At 38.8% G+C, this 23,038-nt stretch overlaps 1 protein-coding gene across 2 annotated transcripts in view; it reads right to left on the bottom strand.

The window, feature by feature from the left end:
• LOC137870966 (E3 ubiquitin-protein ligase TRIM9) overlaps positions 1 to 23,038 on the bottom strand; it is a 43,579-nt gene that overhangs the window by 16,487 nt on the left and 4,054 nt on the right. For both annotated transcript variants that reach the window (XM_068708485.1, XM_068708486.1), the window contains exons 2-4: positions 8,467 to 8,562; positions 6,224 to 6,346; positions 271 to 381 (exon numbers count right to left, since the gene is read on the bottom strand). In XM_068708485.1, coding sequence (XP_068564586.1) covers positions 271 to 381; positions 6,224 to 6,346; positions 8,467 to 8,562 — 330 coding nt within the window. The remainder of the gene's footprint in view (positions 1 to 270; positions 382 to 6,223; positions 6,347 to 8,466; positions 8,563 to 23,038) is intronic.

A 23,038-nucleotide genomic window follows, 5' to 3' on the forward strand; every position in this document is an offset into this window, starting at 1 on the left:
ATGCCATGTGTGTGATCTCCGAAAGTTAAGTCTTAACTTGAGTAGTTTTAAAAGAGAAGGGTGCCGTTTGTTTATTTATTTATTTTTTATCAGCAATTCTCCTGAAGAATGAATCCCTTTTGTCACAGCTAAGATATTGCTATAAAGTTGTTCCTTTATTCTGTTGCTTTGAGAGACATGCAGATGCCATGATCTTACACTTGTGCAATCACAATCACACACACCCACACACACACACACACACACACACACACACAGTGGATCAGATACCTGGAGGAATCCACTGGGATCGTTCTCTTTGAGGACTTCCAGGCAGAACTCCATCATGCCAGTTGTCTGACGTAGCTTCATGGTGCAGTGGGTGATCTGGTCACGCACCACCTGAGACAAAGACACAGATCAGTGACAGTAGATGTTAATAAAAGTTATGTTACAGAGCTTCTGTAATGTTGTCAATGATTTTAAACCTTGAATAGACCGTGAACCCCTAATGTGACAATTTGTTTTATGTTGTTTAAAGTGCAGAGAGAACATTTGGTTTTACTTTGTGTTAGCTGTAAAATTCCCTGACATCAGAGAATTATGAATGTCCCGTACGTAACGGCTCAGTAACCATTAAGTCTGTACCCAAATTCCCATGTTTGATGAGGGAGGCAGTTTCCAACAGGGGATAAATAGGTGCACTAAAAAACTTGACAGTGCCAGTTTGTTTGGGTCAGCTCTACTATCTCATCACAAATAGGCTAATGAAAATATTTTTCACCCAGCTCGTCATGACTGAATCCAAGTAGAAAATATTCTCTGGTGTCTTTGCCAACGCTTAAGATATTAAATTAAAGTTTGTCACAGTATCTCTGCCACCAGCTGCTGTTTGATTATCAGCCGATAGGAGATTCAACATCACACCGACTGCCTCTTTTGTTTCTCCAATTAACCAGGATTTCTCGCCCTCGCCAAAAAGCGGCATGCCAGCATGACCAAACGGAGGAGAGCCAACACAAATAAGTAGCCTGACCAAGCCGAGGGGGCATAAGATAAAGTGCTTACTCTCCAAAGGGCAGGTAAAGGTCAAGAAACTAAAAACTAAACCCAGGCTAAAGACTTAAATGCTATGGCTTGGATTGACATTGCATACAGTATGTGGTAAAGGGCTGGCACATATACTATATACACACACACAAAAGCCTTCCCATGCCGTTCAGCAATGCCACAAAGAAAACAGGAGAATGTATAAAAGTGAGAAAATGCAATGTGTTAATGTGTGACAAATACAGGAATTTTACCAACACAAGAAAAAGGCCCGGATTGGCAGCAAGATGCTATATGTACTCCGAGCGTAATTAGGGAATGTGGAGCAGGTGTGCGGGTCGGTGTGGATCAGGTGATTGGCACTGGCTGGAAGGCTGAGTCAGTGGCTGGCAGACAAACCAGACAGCAGGACAGTATAATTCAATATTTGGAAGACATCTTGAGAAAATCCCATAGTATTCCTGGTACACTGTCCCATTATCAGCCATCTTTGAATGTGTCTCACACACACACATACACACACACACACACACACACACACACACACACGCAGACATCACATGCTATCTGCTGGCTGAAATCTGCAGGGAAATGAGATTTGGACGGGTGTCACAACCAGTCATTCGAGGCTAATTGAAACGCAGTGAACTGTCACCGCCTTATTAGCCTTTTGTTTACATTTAATATTACCTGCACCACATTTCAACTGATCAGTGATATTTAATTATCTTATCAGATATATGTATTTAATATGAACTGAGCCTGAACTTAAATATGTATGCGACAAATTCAGCAACTTTTAAAAGGTTAAGCAAGGGGAAATTAGACGGAAAACATCTTGTGATGCCTTGTGAATCCACGATAATTAATTACACCGTGAACCAATGGCCGCCTAAATGAATCAGAGAGTTAATTAGACAGAGCTTTGGAAATTAGGCCCCTCGTCTATTTGATGGTTAATGAGATCACAGTTAATTATTCAACTGTCAACTGCTGTATAAACTGAAATATGAAGAGCATGAACTGAGAGTAAACTGAAAGAGGATCAAAGCAATCTAAAATTTGAAGTTACAGAAACGGAGGGTGTGATGAAGCAAACAGCAGAAATATCAGATGGAAACTGGTCGAATACATTTTACAATAAACCCTAAATGTATTCTTGTGCCTGACTTTTTTTTTTTTGGTAATGTTCAACCTCTTATATCACTGTGTGAACAATTGCTTAAAACCCACCTGTTCGCACTTGCGTTTGCCAAGTTTGATTTATTTTTGTCTTTTTCTTATCTCCCATTTTTCTACTTATTATTCTTTCTATGTCTTGCTTTTCTCTTTTATCATGAAGCACTTTTTGATGTCTGACCTAGAAAGGTGCTATGTACAGTAAATACACTTTGCCCACTCATTATATCTTCATATCTTGTGTTTCTCTTTTATTCATCTTTTGGTTTTTAATAGCTTACAATTCCAACAAAAATTTACAAGTTTCAAATAATATTCATATCTTGTGTATTAGTGATTTTTTGGTTGTGATGTGTGAAAAGATTTGATTTAGAGCTATGTCTTGGGCTATGTTTAAGAATTTAAGATTAGGGAGGTTAAAGAATGAATCATTGTGTGATTTTGCATCATTTTTGTGGCTATATAATCACCTTAACACTTTCATTCCACACACACACACACACACACACACACACACCCTTAAATCATTTACCAGGAGAAAAACAAATTGATATTCAGGTTGGGTAAAACCCCGCACTTATCTCCTGTGTAAACAACATGAAGTGTGAAGCGTGAAGCCAGAGTAAATCTCAGATTTATTTCAATTTCCTTGTGTCCCGCTGAGATGTGCCGCCAGCTCCCTCCCACGTGCTCCTGACGGCTCTATCAATATGTTCCACATGCATCTGAAATGATTTTGAGGGTGTGAATACTAAAACATGTAAATGCAAACTCCGATTTGGGATACCAGACACACTGCTAACATGACTCATGGTCTCTTCATCACACTCTGAACCACGTTTCAGTTCAGGTTAGGGCAATATTTTGGGTCGTTATTTTCCATAGTGTAAGTGCACAGTCTTTACAATGGCATGGCGTAATAGAGAAAACCATGATGGAGCGTTGTATATACATAAAGTGATAAACAAAACCTCTCGTTTTGCATTTTCTAAAACAATTTTCAAATTTAAAGACAGTAATAAACAGCATAAAACTGTCAGGTGTGATCTTAAAAAAATGACAGAATTGGCTTCTGATTTCAATAACTGAGATTGGATGAAACCTAATCTCATTCATAGTAGAACTCAGACACACACTCATCTGTATGCGTTAGAGAGTGAATATTAATCCACCAGCCGCTGGATTATGGCTAAGACTACAGTGTGTGGGTGTGTGGGTGCGTGCGTGCGTGCGTATGTGTGTGTGTACTCTTGAACATGCATCTTTGTGAGGACAAAGTTATATACCTTTAGAGTGAGGACATTTTGGAATGTGGGTATGTTTTTGAAAAGTGAGGAATTTAGGGGGAATTAGAACATTTTACCTGGTCTGTTTGAGGGTTAAGGTATAAATTAGATTTAGGTCGGATTGGTTCCCTATTGGCTAGGCAGTTAAAAGACCTCCACTGACTTAGCATTGCACTCCCATAACATTGTCAGATTCACAATGGACAAAATATATTGAGCAGCAGGAACCAGAGATATCATTGTTTTTATCCCATTTATTCTTCCTCCTTGTCAAAACTTAGTGCCTCCATTACCCACAATGCAACTCAACCACAGACAGTTGATTTATGAGTGTTATGCTAATAGAAGCTAGCCTCTGGTCTCTGATGATGATGATTCTAGCTCCACACCCTTAGATGTTTTTCATTTTTCAAACTTTTAGTCTTCAGACCCAACCAACGCTGACTCAGGTGACATCACTTCAGGCAATTTATAAGACTTTTTGCAGCTCCAGCAAGAGCCACAAAAGGCTTTATACAACTTGTTTCCACATACGCAGTAGTACTTTCCAACAACTGTACCTAAGACCCTGATGTAAAAAGTGGGTGGAGTTCCCCTTTAAGGAATAGGAATCTGAGGGCAGCCCTGCCTAACATCCTCCTACAAACAACAGTCAAGCATCCACAGTGATGGTTGAGGCCAAACTATTATTGAAGGGGATACATTATTTCAATGAGGTTCTCACAGGTTTAGAAGTACAAATATGTGCATCTAGTACAGGTTAGTAACACTGACACACACGTTCCATGTTACATGACTGTTTGTATAAATAAACAAACAAACAAAAAAAAAACACTGCAACACTGAAACAGTGATTCTTGTAAAAATGTAAAATCAGTTGAAATATTTCATTTTTTAGATTTTAGAATTTGTTACAAACAACATATACACTCCCAACACTCAGTCTGTCTGTTCTTTGAATGAGGAAACCAAAATATTTTGCTTTTAAGGGATTAAGCCTCTGGCTATGGTGATTTTTAGAAACATCTGCCTTTCTTGGTGTGGACACAGTCTTAAGATTTTTTTTCATTTTTTATGATTTGTTGTTTTGTGTCTGGCAAAAGCTGTACTGTTTCTACAAATACAGATTAAAAGGCTTGTAAAGTGCTTTTGAAAAATAGGAGGTCAGAGTGAGTTCACAGTCTGAAAATATGAAGATCTACTGAAATAGATCATCTTTTCAAAGCCTGCTCCGTCCACCGGCACTATTAAGTGAAAAACAGTTGTGCTTTCTTGAAACTGTTACATAACTCACATTTAGTTTGAAGTCGTCCAAAAACAAACACAAGCTGCGTTCAATCTCTTAATAATGTATGGAAAAGTTGTATCGTGGCTTTCTGAGTTGTGGGTTTAGTGTGACTAACTGATGAACCAAGAACTCGAGGAATTATTCCTGGTTAATTATTTTTGCACAATATGACCATAAAAAACAGTTAAATATAATTAAATATTATTTTGAATTAAATTGTGATTAGTGTTTTTTAAACTAAAGGCTCTGGAGCTCCCTACCCGAAGATCTGAGGTTTGCAGAATTAGTGACATATTTTGTTTTTAAAGTTACTGTACTAATGACAGCCCAATATCATTTAGTATTACTTTCTTTTTTTCTTTTTTTTTTAGTTCCACCATTTTTTATGTTTTGTTATTTTTTGCAGGTATTTTTAGTACTTTCATCAGACTAATTTCATTTTATAGTGGTTGTGATATGTTTTAATTTAGTTTTTCCTTGTGAAGTACTTTGAAGCATTGTTTTAAAAGGTTCTATACAAATAAAGCTTATTTTATTATTTTATTAAATCTTGAATTTCTTGCAAATGCAAATCAATTATGGATGCCTGATAAAAATAGCTTTTATACTGTTACTTGTCTAATTTCTTACATGAATAGCAGCCTGTGATGTTATCAGTTAGAGAGAAACAATGTCCTAAATATTTATTTATGTAAAAGTATCTATCAGCCATCTACAAGCAGCTATTGTTCTCTTGTTCCAGCTTCGATGCAGCCTCCAGCTCTTTGCCCTCTGACTAAATCTCAATCCCCAGCCTGCAGATAATGACAACAGCTGTCCTTGGGGCCTCCGTCCAAACACCCCCCTTCCTCCCCCTCCACCCGCCAGACGGTCAGTCGGTCGGCGTGCACGTTGAGGCTGGGCAGGCGTCCATGTGATGCACTACGACTTGGGAAAACCCCAGCGGTGGATTAACAGAGGAAAGTAAAAAAACTACCCTTCTGATTGAAAATTTTTAGGTGATAGTGAAATCATATTTTTCAGCTTCTTACTTTACTCGATGAACTCGTTATCTTTAAATTAGAGCTGGTTATTTCACAAGAGATTTTTGGATTAGTGTTATGTCTGTCCTCTTCTTACTATTTTGACAGGCTGTTCTCAGACACTGTTCATAGCCTTACCTACAAAAAGTAATGTAAAGTAATTCCTATATATCCCACAAAAGCTATATTTCAATACTATAAAGTCAAGTAACCCCAAATATGCTGCTCGCTTTAGGCAGGAAAAGAAGGACGGAAGGTAAGTGTATTTCTTACTTGCCAGTGAAGAAATGAACTGATGAAGATGAGTGAGTGTTTGCAGCATTGAACCTTTCAGCATGTCTTTGTACATGCTGAAAGGTTCCCTGAAAGGTTGGGTGGATCTGCTGCTACACACTGACAAAAGGATCAATCAGCCCCACCTTTAGCTTGTACTCCTTCTCCTTGGCGACTTTGGTGAGCAGCTTGGCTTTCTGTCTGGTGAGCGCCTCGATCAGAGAGTCACACTGAGCCACGAGGCAGGCTTCGAACTCCACGCCGTTCTCCTAAAGCAACACACAAACACACAATCAGATGAGGCAAAAAATCACAAAGACATCTGGGCAGTTTTGTCAAAATGCAGATAGTTTAATGCGTCTCAAAGTCACCCTTCTTATGGGCTCTCAGATAGAAATAATCAAATCAACACTGTGACCAAAATAAATGTGTTGTTGGTGTACTTTTCATCATTTAGCAGCACAGAGCTGCTTTGTGTTCGTTACTGATCTGTTAATTTACCAAAGAACAACTTGTTCCAGTTTTGTTTTCATGACACAAACATTATTAATTAACACAATACAGTGTTAATTATTTCAATAGACAAAAATTACATCCTGCATCATATTTACCATCTGCCACTACATTCCCCGAAGACACACATTGATATCATACAGCATAAAAATACAACATACTTCCTGTCCTGTGTGTGTACGCACACCTGCAGGAAATGTTCTATTTATGAAGCACAGTCCACCTGGAAAAGTGTGCATGTGGATCAGCCTCATATTCCGTCTTGTGCATTAGTAGCATGTCTATGAGTTGTTAGCAGCGCCGCAAAAGAGAGATTTCCCCTCTAAACTGCTCAGATATTTGATTAATTGTTCGGGCTAAAAAAAATGATAAAAATATGTAGTTTTATGCACTCTTCCTTAAATAAGAAATTGATAGAAATACTTTTACTTGTAATGGGGTATTTTCACACTACTGTCTTGATACTTTTACGTCAGTAAAGGATCTGAAATACTTCTTCCATCACTGAGGAAACCCTGATGTTTTATCTGAAGACGATCGACAGCATCAGTCATTTTAACCCAAACCATAATGTTTCCCTAAACCTAACCAAGTCATTTTTTTTTTTTTTGCCAGAAGCTGACCAAACCTTCATCATAGAAGTGTCAGATCAGAAAACGTACTGTATGTCTCTGCGCGCAGTCCCATGCAAGAGCTGGCAGTTAATACAAGAAAGATCCACGGGGGCATTTCCATCTCTGAGCCCACATGATGAGCAGATAAGGTCGTGGATGGTAGTGATTCCCAATCACGCTTCCTCCACTTTGGGACACAGTTCAGATCTATAAGAGGATGAGTGCTGGAGATATTTATTCCTCACGTCACTCCCACATTTTTCCTCCTCTTTATCCATCCATCTCTCTCCCTCATCTCAGACAGAGCAAAGTAGTGCAAAGAGTTAGATTTTTTATATATTTAATGCAATCCTCTTCATTTTGCAACATGACTCTTAACGCCTCTAATGCATCCAACAAACGTTTGTAGAACAACAATCTCCGTCAAAACATGTCATCCAAAGTCTACTGCGTGAGTGTTTTGGGGGTTTTAAACTGTATAATGTCAAAATATTTGACTCCTGTCTGTGTATGTGTGTGTGTGTGTGTGTGTGTGTGTGTGTGTGTGTGTGTGTAAAATGTGTGCATGACTGGCAGATGCAGCTGCACAGCAATGCTGTCTACAGGGAAAACTCACATATGTATATATCCAAACACACATACACACACATAACATAACACACACACACACACTCCACACGTTTGGCTGATATTGTTTGTTTTAGTTCAGTGAGTCAGTGGATTTGCCTCCATGCTTCGGTGTGAGGAGTCCAAATGTGTCTCTGTGACTGATTTATTTGGAGCTTATTACCCATTACCAGCAACCCCAAAGCAAAATGTATTTAGTCTAGAAAAAACACCAAAGCTGATGTAAATTATGCAAAGACCTCTACATGTGGAGTATAACTGATCAGGCATGGATACTGGTACCTACAATCTTGCACAGCCAGACCTTCATGGGGATCCTGAGACCGTAGAAATCCTGAGGCTTTGAAACAACCATTTGCAGAAATAAACAACAAGTGTGTCCCAGTTCCACCTGCTGAACATCAGCATACTATCTGTATGCAGGCTGATGTTAGATGGGACATTTGCATCTGCCTGCCTCTTCTATTACAAAGTCCTAGAGCCTAGTACACCAATGATTTGTTAGTGCTGAGAAAAACATTTACATTTCTCAAAAATAAAGCTATCTTGACATGACATGGCATCTTCTAATCTACACTTGTACATATGGGATTGAGAGATGTATAAAGTGCACAGGTGTTATACGGTGGTGTTACCTGTATCTGCTGCAGCATGTTCTTGAGTTGAACCAGAAACTCCTTGGCATCTTTAGCTTTGTCAGAGATCCCGTTCAGGGCCTGGGAGATCTGGCACTGCAGAGACACACAGAGAGAAATACACATAACGATTAAATTACATTTTTAAAAAGTGGGATTTTTTTAGGCAGCTTCAATCATCTTAAATAGTTTGGGAAGTACTATATTTAGTTTTATATTTTAGTAAAACGTATTCTTTAAATCTTTGCCCTTGACATGGCACTACTACCGACATTTCTCTTGATAAGAGGAAGATAGAAGATTACATAATATATACACATGACCTCTAAACAATAGAATTGATCTGTCAGATATTACTGTAAGACTGTGTGGATAAGGCTGAAACAAGGCTCTTCCCTACTGTGTAACCAGTAAAACCAGTTACCACTGAAGCTTTGAGGCTTATTCTAAGTCTTTGGTTATGTAATCATTTAACCCCCCTGGATGCTCAGATTACGTCTGATCCTAGCCTAGAGCAAAATCCTTGGGACCCTTCTCACAGGCCGAGACTCTGCATTGTTTTAATAACACTGTATGCGCTTTATAATATAGATAGGATTCTAGTTTTTATCTAAACTAGAATCGAAAAACACGTCACTTGCTGTTACTTTCTTTATAGCAACAGCAACACTTCAACACAAAGCAATATTAAACAAACTAGGGAGAATTAATATAAAACAAATTCTAGACATTTGGTTCTCTGATGCTAGTTGACACACAGCAAAGTCATCACAGTAAAGACCTCAAAATCCATAATAACATTTATAGCAAAACAGGATTTATAAAAAGAAAAATACTGTAGAATCATTTTACATTTACACAAAAATAAAAGCATTATTTGCACACAAAAAAAGCATGTCACCTCAATAAACATATATATATATATATATATATATATATATATATATATACATTTCATCTTCAATGTAAGCCAAACATTTTGTCAGCCAGAGCTTTAATTGGAGTACTGAGGCGAATGCGTTTGACACTCTTTGATCGTCACTAAATTGTCACTATTTGTTTTCTCCTAAATGGAGCACTTACCCATAATTGTCTGCCTAATTTCCATTGAGTAGCCATAGGGGACGTACATTTACTATGTTAAATATTTTCTGTATCACTATCAACAGCTGTTTATGTTAAGATTATTTGCATATTAAAAGATGAAGAAAACGTCAGCGAACAGCCAACTAATGTACAATACATCTTGGTCCTGCAGCTACAAGCAAAGATGAAATACTAGTGGTGCCGATCTCACTGTGGCTGTGCAAACTATAAACACAAGTTAATTAATATGTTTGACCTCCGGGATACTTCTCTGCACATTGTAATTCTCTCTTTAAAGTCCAATAAAAATAGTAAAATAGATAATGCAACTGTGCTCTGACTACACTCTCATGTTTAGTCACTGTGTGTGTGCATCAGTCACTGGTAAATAAGAAAGACAGGACAAAGGAAACACACACACTCTTACACACATGCCAAGCTGTGATGAATCGGCTCCACTGTCGCCACACCCACATTTCCCACCTGCTCCTCTTTATCTGAATACACACACAGAGCCAGAAGGCGATATGAAGTGGGCAGACCTCCTTTTTTGTTTCTAAAAATCATAAATCAACAGTTGTATTTGCTACATGGAGCAAAGTGTGATCATTATATTCTTAAAAAATACCAATTCTTGTTCTACGTTTGAAACTCATGTGTGTGGGTTTTTTTACCGTAAAAAAGTGCTGAAAAAGATAATTAAGGATACAACATATTCTGACATCGCATAGATTTGACGAAGGTTACTTCCTTAAAAATGATTCGGCAGTCATTATATGTTAGGCACTTATTTGATTGTTTACTAGGTTACTACTTGATATAATGTAACCAACCAATCTATTTGATGTGCTTTGTATACACCTCTGGAAGGAAGGATCCTTTCCTGCACACATCAATTGAGCTCTATTATTGTATGTTTTTCACCCAAGACCAAATGACTAAATAAAACTAATAATTTAATATAAATCATTAAATATCATAAGCAGCTGCTACCCTTATTGATACATGTGCTTCAATTACCACCAAATCCCTGAAGATGCTAATAATTCCACTGTAACACTATAGAAAATGTTCAAAAGAAATCTGATGTAAATTACTGTGCCATTATATAATTCTTTATAAACCTTGTAATCATCTATTCCCCCTATATTAGTGTAGATCATTATACTTTCACCATTCCCTTGGTTATGTTTGAAAGCAAATCTCCCAACACACACATACATGCACTGTATGCATAATCCCCTCTCCACATCGCCACAAAAACCACTCCACCCCCACACACCACACACACACACACACACACACACACACACGCACAACATACTCACACACACACTGATCTTATCTCTGTCCGTCACTCTTCTATGCACGTGCTCTCCAGAGTCAGGAGGAGGGACATGTGGAGGTCATGGTTCATGAATCAACCCAAACCTTCTGTGCAGCTCCTTACTGCTCCTCACCAAGAGGCCATCTGGCCCAGCAAGCTGTCTGGCCTGTGTTTGTGTGTGTGTGTGTGTGTGTGTGTGTGTGTGTGTGTGTGTGTGTGTGTGTGTGTGTGTGTGTGTGTGTGTGTGTGTGTTTGCATGCCAAGATGCTAACAAGGGGATGACGGATGTGCCATACGACGACTGTCCTGGCACATCCCCTCCTCTCTTGTTTGTCTGGTTCTACATTCATTTAACTCCACTGCTGCTCATCAGGTCAAAGTTCTGAGCTGCATCCACCCACCTGCCTGTCTGCTCCTTCATTTACTATGGTGACCTTCTTTTATTCATTCATTGATTTTCTTAACCAGCTACTTCTTTTTCAGACTGGTGGGGAGCTGGAGCAATCCCAGCATGCATTGTGTGGAAAGCGGGCTGTGAGGGGATTTTGTCAGAGCGGCCACAGTTTTCTTTTGTCGTTACTTAACCAGGTAAAGTCTCATTTCTAAGAGAGAAGTCCATTAAAGATTGTTACAACAACAAATACTATACAAACAGAAGCAAAATAAGGTAGCTGTCGCACACCACAAAAGATTATAAATAATATCCAGTTAAGCTGCATGTACAGGTACAAGCCTGTCTCCTAGAATTTACTTGTAGGTATTAATAATTTGCACATCATGAAATATAAAAAAAGGAAATACAACAACATCCGAAATGCAGTTTTAGGACAAGCTGCAAAAATGTTGATACTGAACATATCAGTAAAATATTATCTGACAACATATTTCATGTGTTTTCTGCCACAACATCTGCTCTTTGCAACTAAAGCATAAGCTATTTATAGCACAAGCTACAAACAAACTACACCACGGTCACATGACTTCAGGTCACTAAACTAAAGGCGGATAAGTATTCAGGGTGAAGACGTTTAGTAGTCTCATCAAGCCACTTGTTAGCGAGCGCCTTTTTTAAGGCACGACAAAACTTCACAATTCACAAGAGGGGTATTTACTGACGTATTTTATATCATAGAACATAATGTTAAAATGCCTTAAACTTGTGTTAACCACAGGCATCTAACCAATAACTAATTTCTTGATTTTAGGACTCATTCCTGCAGCACTCTATATATTATACTACACTATACTATCACCATGTACTGCTGCAGATTTATTTATTTTTTTATACATTTTTTATTAGATACTTTACAGTTAGCTGAATATAAACGCTGAATGTTAATTTGCAGATATTCCGACTGTCCTGATGAGTCTTCACCAAGCCAACAAACTGCTCATGTGCTCTAATTAATTAGAGCAGCTGTTTAAATATTACAGAACTGACCATGATGCTGTAAGACATCAATGGATTTAAGCTGTTTATTTGTTAACTCTGAAGAGGCCCCGTCTCCATCATCACAGTTATACAATTATATTTGCTTTCAATTCATCTCTCAATAGGTTTTCCTTATCCCACAAACCAATGCTTTGAAGTTGCTCCTTACAACTACAACTAATGGCTAGTCTTTCTTTTGCTAATGTAGATTAAGGGATCATGTAGAAATGTTCAACATAACTTGTTTTGAATTGAATGCTATTTACTTTTATTGAAAAAAAATAACATTCTAATCTAATTTAAAAAAAAATAAAATGCTTTCAAAACAAGAAAATAATGCAAAAAAACATTGTAAAAATCTATTTTTAGAGGTTTTACAATAACACCACTTCATAAGACACCTCTTCGTCAAAGCCTGAATACTCCGTCTTCACAATGTCCAGGTCTAACTTTGGTTACACGATGCGTTGACCTACAGTAGAGCCCAGTAAAACTGTGTATAACACTGTAGAAATGTGACAAGTCTGCCCTGCAGGGAGAGGATGAGCCACTGAAGAGATTTGGAACAAAAGGGAAACACAGAAACACGAGAAAATCATCCAGATGAAAAGGAAATTGAAAGTGCACAACAACAGGAGATGATAAGAAATGGAATTCATCTCAGCGAGGATCGTCGCACCTGCAGAACAGAACTGTACATTTGGAAATCCAATTTCTATCCTCCTTTGTTTCTTTTGTTCCTCTCCCCTTGACCTTTTTCATCTTTCGCTACTCCTCTGAACAGGAGTGTCATTTTTCTTTTTCCTGCTGTCAGCACCCTTCAGCATTCCTCTCAGAGACAAGTGTTATTATCTCATTATCTTATTATTGGAGCGATGGAGGACCATTTATTCAGTCTGTGACATTCAGAGAGACCAGTGACATTCGTGGAGGCACAGCTGTATTGGTTCACTGATAAATTCAGCTCAACAAATAGCAGGATGCAGAGGAGGACGCAGCCAAACGGATTCAGGAGATCACAATGAAATGGCGGCCAACTGGAGAGCGGGAAGAGGGTTTAGAACTTCTGGACCTGTCAGTGCAGACATTAGCCTCGTAAACAGACTCAGTGTAAAAATATGGAACTATGGTTGTAATTATTATTGTTAAATGGCCACTGGCAACAACTGACTACAGCACACCACTAATATAACAACCCTGTCTCTCATTAATTACCTTTAAATACTATTAAATGCCAAATACTTTATGGATGAAATGTAATTTCTGTCTGATTTCGGATTTTGTTTAGTGGCAAAGTTTTCTCCAGTCTATGAAGTGTCACATGCTTCTACCTCACACAATTGGCTGCTTGAGGTTGTGATGACTAAACGGCATATGCTGGAGACCGGTGTTCACTTCCTGTGTATTTTGTCAACGGACGTGTCGTTTTCTCTCAGTCATCCTTCCGGTGCCTACCTGTGTGATCCCAGCAGCATCACATTGCTGTTGCTAAATAGTAATATGTAATCAACATTTTTAAGTGACAAACTTAAAGATAGTGACTTTTCCTTCACACATTACATTACTGCTAGGATAAACCTCTGGAGGTAAGGGGCTATATTTCTGGGGATCCGTTGTAGCCGGCAGATATCCGAGCCAAGACGTCCTTTTTCCGTCTGATCAAACGTAGTTATTCACTACTACTCGGACTACAGCCGGAAACCAGAACACTTCCGATGCCTACAAACTCTACATGTTAATGCAGATTCTGTTATAGAGGTTAAAAACAGGAAATACATCCAATTGAAATTAATGAGATAAAGCACAAGCTTTTGCCATGTCTGGTGCTACTGTGACCACACTTTAAGAAGCAGTTCTCTGTGTAATAAATCACACAGTAAAAGGTAATAAAAAGTAAGCCAATACAGTTGTAATGAAAGGATTTCCTCATTGTTTTCATGAGCCTGACGAGGCCTGTGGCAAAATGTATTGTTCGCAGTTGAGTCCATGCTGTTGTCAGCACCTGAAAAGGCGCATGTCAGTTTTAAAATAAGCTTTATTTAAATATCATGTGAATATCTGAAAAAAGACGGCATATACTTTTTTTTTAAAAAAAAGTAAACTTTTTAGTTTCCAGTTAATGTTCAGTCACCTTTGGAAACTCTGTTGATGTTGTGGAGAAACAGTTGTGGCGAGTAATCTCAGAGAGAAGATGGGGGGGTCACTGTGACCCACAGGAGAACAATAGGCAGCTCGTATGTGTTTGGCTGTCAGCCAAACACATACGAGCACCATCCACCATCCACACATGGGAATGGTGGATGGTGGTGTTGACCTTGTCAGAATGATACCCAGGGGACATGGAGAGGACCAGGCGGAGGAGGGGCTGAACCCCTCATTTACCTTTACTTACCCTTTTATTTCTTCTCATTTGCATTCACAAGCCTTCGCGTCCTCCTCTGTTTACGTTTACCCTCCCTCGCTCTTTCTCAGTAGAACTTGGTTCTGATATATTTTTTTTTACATTTTTAAACCCAACCATTTACCAAAGACGTACTTAATAAATAAGGTTCTACTTTTGTGAATCAGTAGAGCACAAATCACCTCTTCTCCTTCCCTTATAAAGCGCTGCACCGTGATCACTAATTTGTGATAAAGAAAGCAGCCTAAAATGAATCCACTTCTCCCAAAAGAAAACTGACTTTCTTGAGCAGAAACATAAAACGTAGTAAATTAACAAGCAGATTTGGTTAAAATGCTGCTGGGGTCCTTAAAGACCCATTGCAACACAAAAAATATTCATACCACATGAAGATCCAAAGAGAATAAGTGGCAGATTGCAGAGTGAATTTGGTTTCAACCGAGAGCCGGTTTCTGATACATCACAGGAGATGCAGCTGCCTTCACAATCTCCACTCTGTGCGTCATGGTGCACACTCAGAGTTCACAGTCAATCATTTAACACTATATCTACTTCCAAAAATATTGTTTTCCTTTCATGTTTATAAGTTATTTTTTAAACATAAATTATATGATCATCTGTAAAAAAAAACATTGATATGCTTTAGAAAAAGGGTCCACTCATGTCTGTATGTGCTGGTAAAAACAAACACACAGAACACAGGCACTGTTTGCACCATCATGGGAATGTACATCTCACCATGTTCATAAATTGTTGTCATAGAATCACCTCTAATTTAAGAAAAAATCTATGTCGTAATGATCAAATTTACAATAGATACTGTATGTAATCAATCAACTGTATCTTCTTCATCACATCACAGGTACTCTCCAATGACTAATTATCTAATCTAATCCAAATTCACCCAACCACCACATGAATTGCTAGAGCCATATATATACAGTATATTCAAACCAGAACAACCAGTATGTCCCTCTCTCAGTCTAGCCAGCCAGATGTGTTACAGTATTAGTGTTTCACATCTGGTGGAGGTCAAAACCAATCTCCTTTCCCCTTCCTCCTCTTCATCCTCTCATCCACCATCATCCAGCCTCCCAATCCTCCGCTGCTCTGCTACACAGCCATTTTAAGGCTGATACAAAATCCTTCAGCCCAACCAAAACAAGAATCAGCCGAGGCAAAGCAAAAAAAAATGATTCCCAAATATCAGGAAAGACAAATCCACAATGAACAAGTAAATATTTCAGGATTGCTCGGTTTTGGTCTTGTGCAGTCAACTAGTCATAATGGCCATATTTACTATATTTAGGCAGCGAAGCGTGCTTTCAATTTAATATGATGCTCAAAGGGTCATATGACTGGGACGGGCTAAAATGTGGGAGTAACAGCGGATATGTATATTTCTATGTGGCTTTAAAAACAAGATCATAGTGTCATTCCACCTGACTTAATACATAATAATTCACAGGAGAACGCAAACTAATAATTCTAAAAATGACTACAGCCATGCTAGCAGATCTGTTAGACTGTAGCGGTTTGAGCTAAATGCTAACGTCAGCATGCTAACATGCTGGCAATAACAAAGTTGAAACGCTGATGTTTGGCAGATATAATGTTCACCATGTTCACAATCTTATTTAGCATGTTAGCATGGCAACATTTGTTAATTTGCACAAAACACACAGTACAGCTGAGACTGATGGGAACTTCACTAGCTTGGCAGGTAATTTGGTCATAAGTCCTTATTGTCTGATTTTATGGTAATCCATCGAGTAGTTGTTGAGATATTTCAGTCTGGACCAAAGGGGTGGATGATGGACCAACATGGTCCTACCTAGAGCTGCACCACTAGCGTGACTAACAAACCAACTTGACTTGAAGTGTTTCACAAATGTTGCAAACCGTAACCCAGAAAACCAATATATGGAGCAGAAGTTATTCTCCATACAGAGCTGAAAGCCTTGATTGCCTATTTAAACTGCTATGTGACGCATTTTAACCATCTATATGTAAACCATCAATATTTATAGGATCTGGTTCAGTGCTCTAACATGTCCGGTGCAGCGGTGCAAAAGCCTGCTTCACCTCTGCAAGTCAGCATCTTTTACATACCCATAAACTTTTGAACTGAGTGTTGCCTGAATGTCGTGAACTAAAAGATTACTAATACATCACTGTACAATGTGAAGCTCAAGTTCAACTTTATGTTCCTTTATTTATCAATTTATCAAAAGCAAGTCCCTGCAGAGAGAGAAAAAGCAACATCAAATGCTTCCACTTCTTCTTCCTTCTCACTATGATGAGATCTTTCACAGTTTGCCACCCAACCAGAACACAACACTGTCACATCCTTTGCAGAGGAATAGATTCCTCCCGAGTCGTCTTAGAAAAACCGTGGCTACAGCCAGAGCTGTCTGAATGAGCTCCAGGAGGAAGCATCGTTTTATCACCCTGACTTTTCCTCGTGGGTGTTAGCTTCTGAGGAGAGAGCGGCGAGGCAACAAAAGGGCTGCAGAGCAAAGAAGAACAGCCCCTCTAATCAATAATTGATCAGGGCATCTTCCATATTAATAAATAAAGAGGGTAGGTAGATCGCCATGGGCGTAATTGTCATAAAACAAGTGCAAATTAGGTTTGTTGAAGATGATGAATGTATTACGGACTATCATGGGAGACAGTAGATTCATCTGTTAGGATTTCATAATGCTTCTCTTCATTGTTACACTACAGCAAATGTTACAGAAGCTGGCACACACACATAATACTCATCTATAAGCATGTAATCTGACGTTTAATCTATTGGGCTTCCTAATGAATTAGCAGCTGCTTGTAACCATGGTAGCGAAGCTCATTGTTCCATTATAGGATGTCCACAGAAACTCTTCTCAGAGGTCTGGCATCAGCACTCATTTTGCTACCAGAAATAGATCACAAATACTCTCTCTCTCTCTCTCTCTCTCTCTCTCTCTCTCTCTCTGACACACACACACACACACACACACACACACACACACACACACACACACACACACCATACTGCGTTAACAACAGCAACACACACATTCTTTCTGCAGAGTCTGTCTGCTGTGTTACAGCCAGAAGAGAGGAAGTGTAAAGTGTGCATTAACCTACATTCAATGAACAAGTCCAGCAGCACAGCCTTGAGTTACTCTGTGTGTGTGTGTGTGTGTGTGTGTGTGTGTGTGTGTGTGTGTGTGTGTGTGTGTGTGTGTGTGTGTGTGTGTGTGTGTGTGTGTGTGTGTAGCCCACTCATGACATTGTGAGGAACACATTAAAGGCACATGAGCTGCCATGTGAGGACATAAATCCGGTCACAACAAGGTTAACCATTTATTTTCGGGTTAAGACTTGGTTTTAGGGTTGAAGTTACAATTTAAATTAGGTTTCAGATCCTACAACCTCTTAAAAGAGTACTCCATATATTTAGAATTGCACTTCTATAAAACTGTCGGACTTGCAATGGACAGTTTTTCTTTTTCAATATTGAAAAAGAAAAACTGTCCAGAATTATTGTGATTTTTATTCCATGCATTCCTCTTCCACATCAAAACATGGCACGTATAGTCACAATGCAATGTTGATGGCACGGTTGGAGGTTTGGGTGTTTTATGGCAGTAGCAGCTAATGTAGCCTCAAGCCGAGATGACGAGCGGTCTGCAGAGGTCGGGTAAGCTCACTTATCAAATAAACCATCAGGTTCAAAAAAAAAAATGTGCAACACATGCATATGAGGGAATAATAAGAGACTTTGAGAGGCTTTTAAAAGGAAGTAGTACAAAACGCAGTACTGTGCTACATTTTGTTTTTTTGTTTCTGTGTGTGTTGCTGGGCCTGAGGTAACAAGCGAGTAAGGCTGACCTGTCATGGTCGGCGTGCTGCCATCTGGAATGAGGTTAGTCAGGCACAGTCAGTCGGCACAGTTCAGCACTCGCTATTAATTGCCTTAGTAACAGCGTCTCTGGGAGATGAAAGCACCTATTTTTGCTGATAAAATTGTAGTAAATTCTTGTAATGCAGCCCGAGGCGCTGAATTCAATTTCAAAGGACATATTAGATATTACATAAACCTGGTTACACTGACAAATCAGAACAGTGTCTTCATCTTGTGCTCTTATCAAGACATGATATGAGGTGACCAGTTATTTTTCTAATATCATTAAAATGAAACATGTTCAGACTGTCTCATAAAATGACCATAATATACTGTATCTGTAGGAAATAGGAGCTGATGGAGATGGTTATTACAGTAGCATGAGTCACTTTCCAAACCTGTAGTCTGAGTGAGATCAGAAGCTGCTTCTCTGCTTTTAAATCACAACCCTCCTCCTACTGAGTCTGGCTTTAAAGGAGATGAAAGCACGAGTAGATTTACAAATCACAGGCAACGCTAAAGTACTACTCTTCTCTCGGGATGGGAATTGATAACATGTTTGATGCCAATGCCATTATCGATTCTGCTTATTGGTCAGATTCTTTATCGATTGATCAGTTTTCTGATGTGTAGAAAAAAAGTAGGCCTACACAAGTTCAGCTGTTTTATTATATCTGAGGCTGAACACAGTGTAGAACGTCTGCCTGATAACATTTGAATATGTTGAAATGTCATATTCATGGTCTACTTTATCGCACTTTATACAATCCCTCTAAAGAAAGGAGTCAAGTATTAAATGTACTATAACGAAACAAAGGTTGAAAGGCTGAATATCCTGCAATCAATTTGATTTGGCTTGCAAGATATTTTAATTAAATGTAGATCTTTAAGACCTTCTGTTTTTTAAGCATTTAAAAACCAATTGGCGGCCTTTGCAAAATCCTCAGACGTGTTAATAGTGCTTTTATCAGTGAACTATTTCTGACAGTCATGTCTGAGAAGCCCCAGAGGCGACACGGTGTCACTCTCTCTGTCATCATTACGGTTGTTGTTGATTTATTCATCGTTCAGCTTGACCTAAGGTTACATTTCATTTTCAGCCAGTGAAAGTGTGACTACCGCCATACGGTACATTCAGCACACGTGAGGCAGACAGCTACAGTAGTGCTGCTTTTTTATGAGAGAATATTAATTTTATTACTATTCAAATATATATTCAAATTTAGAATATGCTTCGACAGCCCTGGCCTGCCAGCGTGATTCTGTGATGTTATACGTAAATGCATAGATGTATTATAGAAATATTCAATACTTCATAGCAGTAGCCACATAAAAGCTTCATGAACAGAAATAAACCACATCACAGAAAACAGGCCGCAGGCAGCTCAGACAATAACATGCTTGTCAAAATGTTTTGTCAAAGTCCCTGCGGACGAGAAAACAAGCGAGAGACAATGTTTACTGTTAATATTGAATGATTTAACATGAGAGGAAGTGACGAATCTGTTGAGGGAGATGCATTTTAGGGACGCCAGTGAACGTAAACGATTCATATCTAAAACATGACACATTTAAGTGCCACTGTGGAAACGGGACAGATTATACAATATTATCTCTGTCTTGATAATTCACCTTCTTTCCTCATGATTGAGGGCAGAACTGTGTCACAAATGTCAAGTCGGTGAACCTGGAGCGTGTTCCCCAGGATAAACAATAGTTGGTACTAACCAGCCTTCCTTCCACACCAACTGTGTTGATAGTGACTCATGTTACTATACCAGAACAAATCCAAATCATCTGCCCACTGACCATCTGGGTTCCTCTCTTTCTCTCTACTTCAACACTTGGTGGATGGCCCATTTTTTAAAAATCAGTTAAGTTCTTCAGGACCTTTCGTGCTAATTTTCCACTTGCATGTTTGTTTGTTTTTTATTCCTCCTTAACATTGTAAGTAAATTATATTCTTGGACAGTGTAATAGTAGCCGGACAAAAAATTGCGGTTGTGAGCTCAACTTCCACTGTGAGATTTAAGAACGGAAAACATTCTGAGAATCAATTGAGACCAGCAGCTGACCAACCAGAAGTCTATTATAATAATAACTTTATTTATAGAGCACCTTTTAAAAACAGAGTTCACAAAATGCTTTGACAGTCATGGGCAATTGTTAATATAATATATGTAAAAAAAAAAGTATACATGCTTCACCAACTTCGTGGCCTATTCGTCACCTGAAATATATTAATGAGTTATAGTTATGAAAACAGATTTTGGTGATAGGAAGCTGTTTCCAAAGCAGCCTCAGAAAAACCCTCAGAAAAATAATGGTAAGGTGTAAGCCAAAGACAGCATTTGTCCATCAGGTTTGGTTAAAGACTGATCTGAAAATTGACTCAAATTGTGAACTAAAATAAACCAGAAAAAAACCGTGCTACCTTCTTTTGCAAATCACAATTTGAGCTGAATGATCCCAAATGTGAAGGATGAATTATCCCTCCCCAAAAAACAGACCTAAAGCATGTGTGTGGGGGGGGGGGGGGGGGGGCGCCAAACAAAATCCAAATGTGAGAACCGACTACAGCAGCTTTGTTTCACCGTCTCAAGCAGAAGACAACAACAGTTTAGGTTCAGAGAAGTACAAATCCCAGAAGAACAACATGAAAATAAATCAGCTGGGAAGTGTGAGGATTGACGTGACTCTAAATGGCCTCCTGTCGGAGCAGCTCAAAATACCGAGGGAGCAATTAAACTTGGGTGCTGTATACAGATCCCACATCATTCCTCGTTCAGTAGTAATGGTCCAATCTTTGAGGCACCGCACAGTCATTCTAAAACGCCATCAGGCCAAAGGAGAAGACAGACTAACATCAAAGGAAAGAGGGTCTATTTTGGGAAAGGCAGATGTGTTGAATGTTATATTGTTTAACCAGCCAAGTTAAAGGTGTTTGGAAGCAACAGAGCGCATGGGTTTGTAAAATTCAGGAGGATGTGAAAGGTTTTTATGAGAAAGTGAGATTTACACGTATCCAACAGTTGAACATACTGGAGCAACCCTATCTCTTAGGAATTATGGAAACATAATTTCTGTTTTATTTATGTTCAGAGACAACATTGTTGTTTTTTTCAATGCAAATTGAGCTACATTTTTCATCCACACACAATTCAGGATAGTGTTCAGGGTGGAAGGTGGACCACTTTGATATGATAGTCCACATCCTATGGTGGTTAGGGTTATCACGAGGGTTGATCCTGGTTCATTCAAATGTTGATAAAGGAAACTAAGACCACAATCTTTCCCTAATCTTAATAGAGTTTTTTGATTGGCTAAACATACCATTTAACAAAAACTCTACCAATAGAGAGTGCTGTTTCGGGGGCTGTTCTGACTCAACAAGAATTAAGATTGCAGGAAACGCTAATTGCTGTTTTAAGTTAATTTCTTTGTCATGATAATGGCACAAAACATTCATTATCAGCCTCAGTTCACAAATGACATTCCTGTTGTCCACCATGAATGTTTAGTCATAGATTTCAATATGTTAAACGTCCCATTTCAAATCTGGAATGATCTGAAGATGACGGTGCAAACACTGAAACACACGCAGCAGTAGAACCAGCAACTCTGCATTTGTGGTTTTTAATATTTAACTCGGAGCAGTGCCAGAGCCAGCTGCTCTTTACTGGACTGAGCTGGCTCACACATATACACACATGCTAAAATACACGTGCAAACACACATGTGTGTGTGTATGTGTGTGTGCTTTAAATAGACAGTGTGTTTTCTGCTTGACTGATCAGAGGAAACTGGATCAGTGCTTCTTCCTCTGCATTCCCTCAGTGAAAGTTCATCCGCATACTTATGCCTCGCGAATGAGTGCATGCGCTAATGAATGTGTGTGTGTGTGTGTGTGTAGGCTTATTTGAGTCCCTCTGAGTGTGTAGTAGTGGGATAGTCACCCCAGGGCTGCTCCATGATGTAGTGTTTGATTTGCAACAAATACAATGATGATCCAACTGTCTTTCCTTGATATGTCTCTGTACATTAGTGGATTCCCAAAAAGGATTTGTAAAGCATAAAACACACAGACTCAGAAATGCTGCAAAACATTGCCTAAATGCCTTATCATTAGGGATGCAACAATTTGCTCAAAGAATACACGGTATGTTGGTTGATGCACAATAAGTGGAACCGAAGTTCACAACGCACGCTCCGCCCGGACACATTTAGCCGTACGCTGTTTGCAACATATGCAGAGGTTAGCACAACACTCCTCCTAATACACAAAGTTAGATTTTTTATTTTCAATTTCATAGCATAAGAAAAAAAAAAGTTTAGAAGCCTATTGTAGCCTTTTGGGAAAGTGTTTGTTACGTTTTCGTACAGCGTAATACAAAAGTGTTTGAAATGTCCCTTATTTTCATAATGACAACAGTT

Source organism: Cebidichthys violaceus, unplaced genomic scaffold, assembly GCF_023349555.1.
Source record: "Cebidichthys violaceus isolate CVI_PGR_0920_01 unplaced genomic scaffold, fCebVio1.0.p SCAF_14, whole genome shotgun sequence".
Taxonomy (NCBI): domain Eukaryota; kingdom Metazoa; phylum Chordata; class Actinopteri; order Perciformes; family Stichaeidae; genus Cebidichthys; species Cebidichthys violaceus.